Below are 13,426 nucleotides of genomic sequence, written 5' to 3' on the forward strand. Positions count from 1 at the left end.
AGCTCATGCAGCTCAATAACAAAAAACAAACAACCGAATCCAAAAATGGGCAGAAGACCTAAATAGACATTTCTCCAAAGAAGAGATACAGACTGCCAACAAACACATGAAAGAATGCTCAACATCATTAAGCATTAGAGAAATGCAAATCAAAACTACAATGAGATATCATCTCACACCAGTCAGAATGGCCAACATCAAAAAATCTATAAACAATAAATGCTGGAGAAGGTGTGGAGGAAAGGGAACACTCTTGCACTGCTGGTGAGAATGTGAATTGGTACAGCCAGTATGGAGAACAGTATGGATGTTCCTTCAAAAACTACAAATAAAACTACCATATGACCCAGCAGTCCCACTACTGGGCATGTACACTGAGAAAACCATAATTCAAAAAGAGTAAATTACCAAAATGTTCATTGCAGCTCTATTTACAATAGCCCAGTGATGGAAACAACCTAAGTGTCCATCATCAGATGAATGGATAAAGATGTGGCACATATATACAATGGAATATTACTCAGCCATAAAAAGAAACAAAATTGAGCTATTTGTAATGAGGTAGATGGACCTAGAGTCTGTCATACAGAGTGAAGTAAGTCAGAAAGAGAAAGACAAATACCATATGTTAACACATATATATGGAATTAAAAAAATGTCATGAAGAACCTAGGGGTAAGACAGGAATAAAGACACAGACCTACTAGAGAATGGACTTGAGGATATGGGGATGGGGAAGGGTAAGCTGTGACAAAGTGAGTGAGTGGCATGGACATATATACAGTACTAAACGTAAAATAGATAGCTAGTTGGAAGCAGCCGCATTGTACGGGGAGATCAGCTCAGTGTTTTGTGACCACCTAGAGGGGTGGGATAGGGAGGGTGGGAGGGAGGGAGATGCAAGAGGGAAGAGATATGGGAACATATGTATATGTATAACTGATTCACTTTGTTATAAAGCAGAAACCAACACACCATTGTAAAGCAATTATACTCCAATAAAGATGTAAAGATGTAAAGAAAAAAAGTTCAAAAAAAAGATACTAGAAAACGAAAATCATATTAAAGCTAAAGCAAAAAAAAAGAAATAAGATCAATGAAGAAATCAATATGACTGAAAAAGAAGATAGAAAATCAGTGAAATCCAAATCTGTTTCCCTGAGAAGACCAACAAACTCAATAATCTTCTAGCCAAACAGATCAGAAAAAAAAATAAAGATGCAAATTTCCAATGTCAGAAATGAGAGAGGTGATACCACTAAAAATTCTACACATATTAAAAGGAGAATAAGACAATATTATGAACGACTTTATGCCAATAAATTCACAACTTAGGTGAAATTGAAAAAAAAAAAGAAAAGAAAAGGGGATGAATTTTAACTTCAAAGAGCTCAGTGATGAGTTAGCACTGCTTTTGCCCAGAGTGGGAATTTGCTGAGCAAGATAATGAAGCTTCTAGGCAGACCTTCTCTTTCAGCATGCGGAATGAAAATAACCCACCTGGAGACAACTAACCCTGAGAGGGTTGTGAGAGCATAAGCAGTCTCCACTTGCAAAAGGTAAAAGCTGTCCTGACGAAGTAGGTATCAGTTAAGGCAAGGAGATAGAAGGAAAATTCAGAGAAATGTTGATGTGGGAGAGTTTTCTCATCATAAAGCAGAACCTCTAGTGAATACAGCAAAAATGTTTCAGAGGAGTGAAGCATGGAGATTGAAACCTGAGGTAGAATTTCTGGATGTGAGACGTCTTCTAGTTTACATCCTATGTCATATGCACGACCCATATCTACCAGAATTTATTAGACACCTGTGTGAAACCATTCCATGTGACAGATATCCTCAATTCTGTAACCTTCATATTCTATCTGTTCACCTGTGCCCATGCCATTCACCCCAATTCTACCACTGTATGTACATCTCACTGAAACTGTCCTATGCCCTCCAGCTCAGCAGTTGGCCCAAAAATTCAGCACAGAGAACCAAAATGTATGTTTCTGTGTAGTGCTGTATTCATTCTAATGCCATTACCAGTATGAGTGCCTGGTGCATCTAAGGAGGTATGGGGCAGGGAAGTATATGTAGGAACTTACCTGCCACCTCAGCAAAGTTCCAAACGTTAGGGACTTATATCAGGAAAATCAGTGAGGGAGAAGAGGAGAGTAAAACCTGCCAAGAACTGTCCTTAGATTCCATTCTCTACAACCATGGCCATAAAGCCTCTACTCAAACCTCCCCAACCGAATTCTTGTGATTGGGAAAACATCAGCTAGTTTTTCAATGAAATCAACATTCTTTTCCTCTCAGATCAGGGCAATACTGGGTCCAAATTATAACATTATAACAATAGGCTGGAGTAACTCTCCAGTTTGCCAGCAATTGCACAACTAGGAATTTACTTTGAAAAAATTTTTAGAGATGTGGGCAAAGATTTATTGATAAATGTATACTGCAGTCCTAACTACATAGAATAATTAAAAACAAGCAATATGTTCAATAATACAGAAATGTTTAAATACATTTTGGTACATCTGTAAAATGGAATCATGTAAAGCCATTAAAATCATGTAGGATAATATTTTCTGTCCTGTGCTAAGTTTTAAAATATATTTTCTAAGTGACAAAGAGCAATTAAAAAATAGTATGTATCTTGTAATAAATTGGAAAAATACATTCTCTCTCTCTCTTCCTCTTTACCACTTCTCTCAACCCCTCAACCCACCCTCATCTATCTATCTCTGACTAGGTTGGAAAGGCTTATGCCACCATATTAAAAGTAGTTATCTCCAGATACTACTTTTAATATAGTAGTATTACTATATTAAATAGTAATGTGGGTGATTTTTTTCTTGTCAATGTTTGTTAAGTTTTCTGCACACAGTATAAAATCATTTTATAAGTTATGAAAAATATTATTTCATTAAAAATGAATAGATTTCCTGTGGCAATTGGTCACAAATACTGTTTGAAAACCCTTGATCCATCTTCTTTAATCAGACCTTAACCTTTCCAGTTGAATTATATGAACAGATGATTTTGGAGACTGCTCTATGAACTATTAAAATGAAGCAAAAATGACCATTCTAAAATGTACATTCCAGAGATGGTTAACTATAGTAAGGAACAAGTATAATATAACCTACAATGTTATTTTCTAGGATAAAATCATTGGTAAAGCCCCCCTGCCCCTTGTATCCCAAGTATTGTTAATAAGGACCAATAGATTTTGTTTATATATGAATTTATGGGGAAATTTTTCACTTAGGTTAATACATCTGTATTTAAAAGAAATGAAACACCAGGAATTGTCTTCCCATTTCTCAAAGTTCCTGATAAGATCCACTGGACTCATTGCTAATCCTGTCTGCCACTCAGTTTTCTGGAGATGTTAATTTTGTCATATGCGTATGTAGAATACATAGAAGAGTTTTCCTTTCTTTCTCTTTATTTTTTTATCAATTCAAAATAAACTATAGGTCCAAATAGAATATATATTGACCACTGAGAGGTGGTAGGTTAGATTATGTTATTACATGGCAAATTATGCCCATTATGCCAAATCACAACCTGAAGGAAGATTTTCCTGTTCTGTGGTCTAGGAAGCACAATAACAGTCACCCTGATGTTGACCATGATGAGGGTGGCTAGGTCACCCTGACTTACTTCAGTCTGATCATTTGTATAAAGATTTTGATTTGCATCTAATAAAGGTAAGAGTTGGACAGATGGAGAAGGCAGAAAGGTATGACGATGTGGGGAAAAGGCAAAGAAAGGAACAGGAAGAGCAAAGGCATGGAAATGGTAATAAGTATGGTTATTGCAGTGGGGAGTCACCAATGATTATTCAAGGAAGTTAGTTTGGGGGAGCAATGGGTAAGACTGTATGGATAGTGTAGGGCCAGATTACGGTGGGAGCACTTTAGAAACATAATCTAGCAATGGAAACCTATCTTTTTTTTTTTTTTTTTTTGCTGTGTGCGGGCCTCTCATTGTTGTGGCCTCTCCCGTTGCGGAGCACAGGCTCCGGATGCGCAGGCTCAGCGGCCATGGCTCACGGGCCCAGCCGCTCCACGGCATGTGGGATCTTCCCAGACCGGGGCACGAACCCGTGTCCCCTGCATCGGCAGGCGGACTCTCAACCACTGCGCCACCAGGGAAGCCCTGGAAACCTATCTTAAGTATTTCAGCCTACATTGTCTTTAGTGACACATGAAACTGATATTTTAGGAAGAAAAATAGCTAACAATTATTGAGTACTTTCCCTGTTACAGGCAGTGTATTAAAATGATATTTAAGAGGGTGGCCTTTGGAGTTGGTTGGACTTGAAGACCAATCTTAACTCTGGAATTTACTAGCTAAATAACTTTAGGAAAAGTATTTTCCTGGGTTTGTTTCTTCATCTGAAAAATTGATGTGATAATATCCACCTCTTGAGGTTGTTGTATGGATCACAGAGTTTGGAGAAGGGAGAATCTGTGAACAGGGAACAGTTAGGAAGCTGTTACAATTACTGAACCTAGACAAAGATGATAAATCACTAGAATGGAGAGGGAGGACAAACTTCAAAGTAAAGGTAAAGAAGTAGGGCAGGCGACTGACACCCTTTCTCCACTCTCATTCATCTTGCAAGTTCCTTATTTCTGTTCATTTGACATAATTTGGGAAGGTGAAATTACACTTTTGAAGTATATAGTCCCTCTCTGGGCATTACCAATTGTTTGCTCATTTCCCTAGAGCTACAAATAACCATTTGCTCTCTCTGTTCACCATTTCCACATCTCCTGCAACATATGATACAAACTCCCTTTCCCCAGTCAGTTAGAAAGCAAACAAAACGTAACAGAAATCTTTCACGTTCTTACACTGTATTTTCCTTTTTTTTTTTTTTTTTTTTGATTTGCAGTTTCTTCCTCCATTCTTGAGTTTGCCAGTCAATCAGGTTTCCTGCAAATTCTCACGGAAGCAGGATTCCGTAATTTAACAAAAAGCAAAACTCAAAAAGAAAACCAATCCTGCTGTTTCTGGGCTTTGGGAAACTTGACACTTTTCCTAAACCTTCCAAGGCAGCGCTCAGTGCTTCAAAGTCCAATTCCTGCCACCAGCTAACATCAGAACAATCACTACGTAATAGGAGTCTTAAAATGCACAAGGCTTTGAGAAGGTCTTTATCACTAGTGTCTGGATTCAACGCAGAACTTCCTCTTTTAAAGAAGACATCTTATTTGCATACACTTCTGAGCAGGAAGTTACACGCAGAACTTTGAGTCTACGTGGGAAAATATCCTTCATCGCAATCTAATTTAATTCAACACTCTCTCTTTCTTTTTCTTTCTCCTTTCCCTCTTCTCAGAGAAGGAATGGTCAAAAATAAATGTTTCAACAGATCTCGCGGTGCTATTCGAGATTCCCAATTAAAAAAAAAATTTAGAAATGATGTAAACGAGCCTGTGCCTTCCGGGGTTTGGGGCTGGGACTGCCGCCCTCTGAGCCCAGTGAAAGCAGCCAAGGGAGGAGGCGGGGCTCTGGCGAGTTCCCCTTCCACCTTCCCCCACCCTTCTTTTCCAACCTCTGTAAGGCCCCTAGCTTGATTCCAGCCTTTGCTGCAGCTGCTTTCCAGGCGTTTGCAGGACTCAAACAACTACAGCCGCTGTTCCCAACCAAGATGGTGATCCGTGTGTATATTGCATCTTCCTCTGGCTCCACGGCGGTAAGGAGGGTGGGAAGCCCACCTTTGTTGTTTTTCTACACATCAGTCTCCTGCTGCCCCAGAACCGTTAAATTGCAGAAGTTAGTCTGGCAGTTTCTCCTTCGTTAGACACCCGCATTTCCCACCCCACCCCCTTCTTCCCTTTCTTCTCTTTGTTGCATCGATTTCATTTTTCCATGGAGTTTAGCTTTGTTTGCCTAGTGATGTTAGTCCCACATTTCTTCTCTGAAGAAAAAAGAAAGCTACCGAGTTTTGGTAAATGGGAGATGGTGGTATAGGGTCTTTGGGGTTAGGTGAAGAAGTCAAGAAAGTCTCACACTGGTAAGTTTCAAGAGTGGGACATTTCACATATTTGCTGTAGGTACTGAGGCAGGGGCAGGAGTGCACATCTGTAAAGGATGTAAAACATGCTGTTACTGATGATGACTGAGTGGAGGCCTACTGAGGCACTGTGATTATATTTCACAGAGTGAGACCCTTGTAATCAAATAGTTATATTTTGCCACTGTGTAGGAGGGGGTATTTAACTTCAGCCTAAAGAGTCTGTTAGAACTAGACAGAATGGGAGTAGAAGTTGGGAACAATGATATAAAGTTGTGGGTTTTCTTTTTAAACAATGTAACAAGGGACCTGTTTTTCCCTTCCATATTGTCCCTTATTTTGACCTTTTCTTTTCTTTCAAAAGATGCTACTTCAAACAGTTTCTAACTGCTTCAAATACATTGAGAACTGGAAGGGAACTAACAAGTGCCTTCTTGTGTATTTGCGGATTCCAGTGGTGGCTTCTTCAAATGATAGGGAAACCCTCTCTCATCCCCCGTGCTCTTAATTTAGAATAACAATTTTCACCAGTTGTGGGGAGAAATAGGCTAAGCTGGAGTGAAAGCAGAGTGTATATTCATGGTAAATGAAAGTGTCTCTGTGTTTCACAGCTCAGGAGAAAAGCCAACAGTGGCAAGAGCAGATGTGTGGGATCAGAATGTAGAATGTATGAACCCCCTCCCTCTTCTGAGCTTCAGAGCAGCAGCTATCCCATGTTTTCTGTTGCTGTTGTGTTTTTGTTTTTGTTTTGTTTACCCCCTAAGAGGGTTTGGAATAGAACTGAAAGTTGCGTGAAATCACAAGGAGTTTGAACCTTCAACTTGTCTTCTCTGGCTACCACTTGTGGGTGTGTTTAGACAGTTTTGAAATAGAATACTTAAAGTTACACTTTTGGAGCAAGTTTAGGTTGGAAAAAAGAAAACTTTTTATATTGTCTTTGAACTTCACTTTATGAGCCTCTTGCCTTATTATTTTCCATATATATTATGATATTTAAAATATGTTAAAGCTGCCCAGAGTCTCAATTCCAATAAAATAATTGTAAAATTTAAAACATCAGCTTAATACCTTTAGTTAAATCCCTAATTAGGTTGGGCAGATCAGGAAGCTAGTTTTGGTGATTTCACTTTGGGTAACGTGCAGTTTCAGTACTGCTATTTATTCTTTGCTTTCTTGCTCTTCTACCCCTCCCTGAAAAGCAGATTCAAGAAGAAACTCCTTTCAGAATTTCTATTCAAATAAGAACAACTATACCTCTCTCTTTGTTAAGACTTAAGTTTCTTAGGGCCTTAAAAATGACTACTGTCTCCTACTATGTACATTATTAGATTCCATTGTTGAAGACTATGCAAATAAGAAATATTTATGCTTTTTTTGTTTTGTTTCAATTGTTTTTCTTATGGGTAATTATAAATTTGTTTGTTGTTGCAGTAATTATAGTTCCTATGAGCCTGATATCAAAATTCTACTGCATATTGCCAAAATAAATTCTTATTGTATTATAATCTTATAGTACTTTTAAATAATATTAAAACAGGATAAAATGAGTATACTTCAGAAGAGCTCCTTTGTAACATAAATGGGGACTCTTCAGCTTGCAATACTAAGGTTTTTTCCTTTAAGAAAGCTGTCATGTTGTTTTTAACATACGGTTTAGAAATTTTGGGGCAAACATCCTAACACGAATCCAGCAATTGTACAAAGTGAGATGCTTCTATAAGTGACTAAGTGTAGTTTTCTGAAGAGCATTTAAAAGAAAGCTTTTGGTTTTGGATTATGAATCTTTGACTATTTTCTTACTCCTGCTAGTGATTTTCATAAAAATAACCAATACTAGATGTTGTATCAGGCAAGGGAGGATCTATGATTATTGCAACTTAGTGTGACCTTAAGACTCCCTTTCCTTCATAGACCAATTTAAAAAAAAAAAACTTTTCAAACTTGTACTCAACTCTGCCGTAATACAGAGGTATAGCACTTGCTTCTCAAAAGTTTATAAATGAGGGCTTCCCTGGTGGTGCAGTGGTTGAAAGTCCGCCTGCCGATGCAGGGGACACGGGTTCGTTCCCCTGTCCGGGGAGATCCTACATGCCGCGGAGCAGCTGGGCCCGTGAGCCATGGCCGCTGAGCCTGCGCGTCCGGAGCCTGTGCTCCGCAACGGGAGAGGCCACAGCAGTGAGAGGCCCGCGGACCGCAAAAAAAAAAAAAAAAAAAAAAAAAAGTTTAGAGATGAAAGCAGGTATATTGGTTTTTTTTGTTTGTTTTGTTTTTTTTTCTGCCTCTCCCGTTGCGGAAGACAGGCTTTGGACGCGCAGGCTCAGTGGCCATGGCTCACGGGCCCAGCCGCTCGGGAGCATGTGGGATCTTCCCAGACTGGGGCACGAACCCGTGTCCCCTGCATCGGCAGGCGGACTCTCAACCACTGCGCCACCAGGGAAGCCCAAGGTACATTAGTTTTTGCAATGGATTTCTTGATAGTAGCCATAATAGTGTTAGTAAGTAGGAACACTTAAGTGTGTCGGGTAGAATCTCATTTTTTCTTGGCAATTTCTAGTCCTATGAGTTAGATACTATGATTATCTCTGTTTTCAAGATAAGGAAATACAGGTTCAGAGAGGTTAAACAACTTTCTCAAGGTCACACAAATAGTAAGCCACAGAGCTTGAATTCAACACAAGCTGTTTGAATCCAAATGACATATGTTTAAAGAAATACATTGTCCCAGTGATGCCTGACATCTAGGAGGCATGCAGAGATAAATGTGAACATGAGATGAGAGGTACAGAAGGGAGTAAGTCCTGTAAGTGGAATTGCTTGGGCATATACATACAGGAGAATAGAAAAATGAGGAGCTAGTGTAGAGGAGGGATAGCGTGTCTAAAGGTGAATGTCAGTAAGTAGGCTAAATTCACTGAAGGCCAGGAAGATAGAGAAGATGCAGATTTGAAACTGGTCTAGTATAGGTCAAGGTGAAAATTCAGGTCTTAATACTTTTTTTTTTTTTTATGAAAACCATTTAGCAAGAATGCACCTCCCAAGTTGTTTGTCAGTAGGAAGTGATTTCTGCCTGTTCAAAACTGTTTGTGCATGTTTTGACCTATTGTAACAAAATAATATACGCCATATTTTTCCTCGAAATTGTAATGTCCTGTAAGTTTGCATTTAATGGAAAAAGACTAGTAAGCACAGAACCTATAATAAACTTAATAAATTTCAATAACTTTTAACAAAAATCAACATTGGCCTTTGATCAGGATTGCTAGAGAGATGATAGCTTGGAGAATTATAACTGGTTTGGAGCTTTCTTCCCATACTTCTTTTCCTCAGATCCATAATAATCTGCATTTCACAGTCTCTATGCATTTTAGGTGTACTTGATGTAGAAATTTTAAGATTGTGGTAGATAGATAGATTGTATATTTCTGAGGGTGTTATTTATGGCCTAACTTTTGTAAAATGATCTCTTTTATGACTGCTAAAACATAAACTAGTTGTAGCTTGGATTGTCCATATAGTAAATGAAATATATGTGATTTTCCTCTGTGGCATTATTCTGTGCACAAGTTATAGAAACAAGCAAATAAAATGAACACTTGCGATTGCCAAATCATTAGTCACTAGGCAGTATTTTCTTCATTGGGATAATATGGATGTAGAACAACAAGCCACAGTTCTTCATCTATATGATTCAAAAGTAATTGCATTTAGGTGAAGAGTATTTTGCTCCTCTGTCTCTTTTTTTTTCATGGGAAGGCATTTTATTTTAAATATGACAGTGTGTGTATGTCAATCCCAAACTCCCAATCTATCCCCCCCCACATCCCCCCTGGTAACCATAGTTTATTCTCTAAGTCTGTGAGTCTGTTTCTGTTTTGTAAATAAGCTCATTTGTATCATTTTTTTTGATTCCGCATATAAGCGATATCATATGATATTTGTATTTCTCTGTCTGACTTACTTCACTTAGTATGATAATCTCCAGGTGCATCCATGTTGCTGCAAATGGCATTATTTCATTCTTTTTAATGGCTGGGTATTATTCCATTATATATATATACCACATCTTATTTATCCATTAATCTGTCGATGGACATTTAGGTTGCTTCCCTGTCTTGGCTATTGTAACAGTGCTGCAGTGAACATTGGGGTGCATGTATCCTTTCCAACCATGGTTTTCTCTGGATATATGCCCAGGAGTGTGATTGCTGAATTATATGGTAGCTCTATTTTTAGTTTTTAATGAACCTCCATACTGTTCTCCATGCTCGCTGTACTAATTTACATTCCCACCAACAGTGTAGGAGATTTCCCTTTTCTCCACACCCTCTCCAGCATTTATTGTTTGCAGACTTTTTGATGATGGCCATTCTAACTGGTGTGATGTGATATCTCAATGCAGTTTCGATTTGCATTTCTCTAATAATTAGCAATGTTGAGTGTCTTTACATGTGCCTCTTGGCCATCTGTGTGTCTTCTTTGTAGAAATGTCTCTAGGTCTTCTGCATATTTTTGATTGGGTTATTTGTTTTATTTTTGATATTGAGCTTCATGAGCTGTTTGTAAATTTTGGAGATTAATCCCTTGTCAGTTGCTTTGTTTTCAAATATTTTTCTCCCATTCTGTGGGTTGTCTTTTCATTTTGTTTATGGTTTCCTTTGCTGTGCAAAAGCTTTGGGGTTTATTTAGGTCCCATTTGTTTATTTTTGTTTTCATTTGCATTACTCTGGGAGATAGATCAAAAAAGAACTTGCTGTGATTTATATCAAAGAGTGTACTGCCTACGTTTTCCTCTAAGAGTTTTATAGTGTCTGGTCTTACATTTAGGTCTTTAATCCATTTTGAGGGTTTTTTTGTGTGTGTGGTGTTAAAGAATATTCTAATTTCATTTTTTTATATGTAGCTGTTCAGTTTTCCCAGCACCATTTAGTGAAGAAACTGTCTTTCTTCCATTTTATAGTCTTGTCTCCTTTGTCATAGATTAATTGCCATAGTTGTGTGGGTTTATTTCTGGGTTGTCTATCTTGTTCCATTGAGCTATAATTCTGTTTTTGTGCCAGTACCATACTGCTCTGATGACTGTAGCTTTGTAGTATAGTCTGAAGTCATGGAGCCTGATTCCTCCAGCTCTGTTTTTCTTTCTCAAGATTGCTTTGGGGCTTCCCTGGTGGTGCAGTGGTTGGGAGTCCACCTGCCGATGCAGGGGACACGGGTTCATGCCCTGGTCCAGGAAGATCCCACATGCCGCAGAGTGGCTGGGCCCGTGAGACATGACCACTGAGCCTGCGCGTCCGGAGCCTGTGCTCCACAACGGGAGAGGCCACAACAGTGAGAGGCCCACATACTGCAAAAAAAAAAAACAAAAAAAAAACACAAAAACCAAAAAAGATTGCTTTGGTTGCTTGGGGTCGTTCATGTCTCCATACAAATTTTAAGATTTTTTTGTTCTAGTTCTATGAAGAATGCCATTGGTAATTTGATAGAGATTGTACTGAGTCTGTAGACTGCCTTGTGTAGTATAGTCATTTTGACAATACTGATTCTTACAATCCAAGGACATGGTATATATTTCCATCTGTCTGTGTTGTCTTTGATTTCTTTCATCAGCATCTTATAGTTTTCGGAGTACAGGTCTTTTGTCTCCTTAGGTAGGTATATTCCTAAGTTTGTTATTTTTTTTTTTGATGTGATGGTAAATGGTATTGTTTCTTTAATTTCTCTCTCTGATCTTTCATTGTTAGTGTATATAAATGTAACAGATGTCTGTATTAATTTTGTATCCTGCAACTTTACTGAATTCATTGATGAGCTCTAGGAATTTTCTGGTAGCATCTTTAGGATTTTCTGTGTACAGTATCATGTTGTCTGCAAACAATGACAGTTTTTCTTCTTTTCCAATTCGAATTCCTTTTATTTCTTTTTCTTCTGTGATTACCATAGCTAGGACTTCCAAAACTATGTTGAAAAAAGTGACTAGAGTGGACATCCTTGTCTTGTTCCCGATCTTAGAGGAAATGCTTTCAGCTTTTCACCATTAGTATGATGTTAGCTGTAGGTTTGTCATATATGGTAGCTTCTCTGTCTTTGTATTTATAAATTGAACATCAATTTGATGTATGCTATGGTCTTTGTCGTAGCTGCCAAGGTTTGTTTGAATGCTGTGTAAAGTTATTCATAAACTAAGAGAAAACTTAGAAACTCTTCATGAGATGACTGTTTGGATATGCTTTCTGGATGCCCTGAACAATGGAAAATGGCAGCTCTCCCATGGCAAATGCGGGAACTCAAGATCATTGCCTTCAGATTGGTGCCCTATATTTGGTGACTGATTTCCTTAAACACACAGCAACAATGGCAAAGCCTTTGGAATACTTAGGCCCAATTTAAAGAGGCTTGGGAAACACAGTTATCAATGATGGTGATTATATGGTACTTGAAAGTAGAATGGTTATAAGAAAGAATATATTGCAGAAGGGTAGTAAAAGTTTCCTAATCTGGTAGGATAAAGGGATAAAATAGGTTCATTTTTGCTCAAAGACTAGTTACTCTATTGAGGAAAGGGTTTTGATCAATAAACTGTAAGGTCAACCCTCCCCCTAGGTTGAGCTGGAAAAAAAAATTGAAGCCCCAGACACAATCAGATAGAATGTTCTAATTCTCTGTAGTTAATCTCTAAATTCTTTTCTAAAATATATATTATGCCATAAAACATATATATTTTACAGGAATATTTTCTGCTTTAATTGAATTTTCAAGGGTGAATGTTGTGTTTCATTTCTTACCGATAAAATTAAACAGGTTGACAATTTGTTGATGACTATCTGACCATCTGTTTGCTTTCAGCTCTAATTTGCAACCCACCAGAAAACCTTTTAAACCCAGTACTTAATTACTTCTTCTGATGCAGACCAAAATTAAACAAACATATGTTTAGAGAGAAGGGGCAGCTCATTTATGATGACTATTTTTATTAATATGAGAGCAAAGCTGACTTTTCACACTTGGCCAATAGAGAAGAATTCTAAGCAAGGGGATTATTTTCTAGCTCAGTCCCTCACGTTCTGGCTTTATTAGTTTGTTTGAACTGTTTTAGGTTGCCAGAACATCAGGCAAAAGTTAAATATAAACTATAAAATATCATGACAAATTAAAAAATTATTATATTTAATAGTATTCAGTATTAGTGATGCTAGATTTTTGTTTCATTACTTTTCATTAATGTGACTAATCAAAATTTGACTTTAGTAATAGTAAAGCCTAACATTTATTTATGCATTGTGTATGTCAGGCACTGTACCCAGTGCTTTACATACTTTATTTCAATTAGTTTAATACTTGTGGTAACATTTTGAGGTAAGTACTAGTAATAGATCCATTTCATGTAAGTGGAAGGGATATCTCTAAG

The 13,426-nt window shown here is 37.8% G+C and overlaps 1 protein-coding gene across 1 annotated transcript in view; it reads left to right on the forward strand.

Annotated features, from left to right (window-relative positions):
* The first annotated feature begins 5,455 nt into the window (after positions 1-5,455).
* The window catches only part of SH3BGRL (SH3 domain binding glutamate rich protein like), a 99,408-nt gene continuing 91,437 nt past the window's right edge, over positions 5,456-13,426 (forward strand). The window contains exon 1 of the mRNA XM_079910595.1: positions 5,456-5,703. Within this exon, the coding sequence (XP_079766721.1) occupies positions 5,659-5,703 (45 nt within the window). The 5' untranslated portion in view covers positions 5,456-5,658. The remainder of the gene's footprint in view (positions 5,704-13,426) is intronic.

Source organism: Stenella coeruleoalba, assembly GCF_951394435.1.
Source record: "Stenella coeruleoalba genome assembly, chromosome: X".
Classification (NCBI taxonomy): domain Eukaryota; kingdom Metazoa; phylum Chordata; class Mammalia; order Artiodactyla; family Delphinidae; genus Stenella; species Stenella coeruleoalba.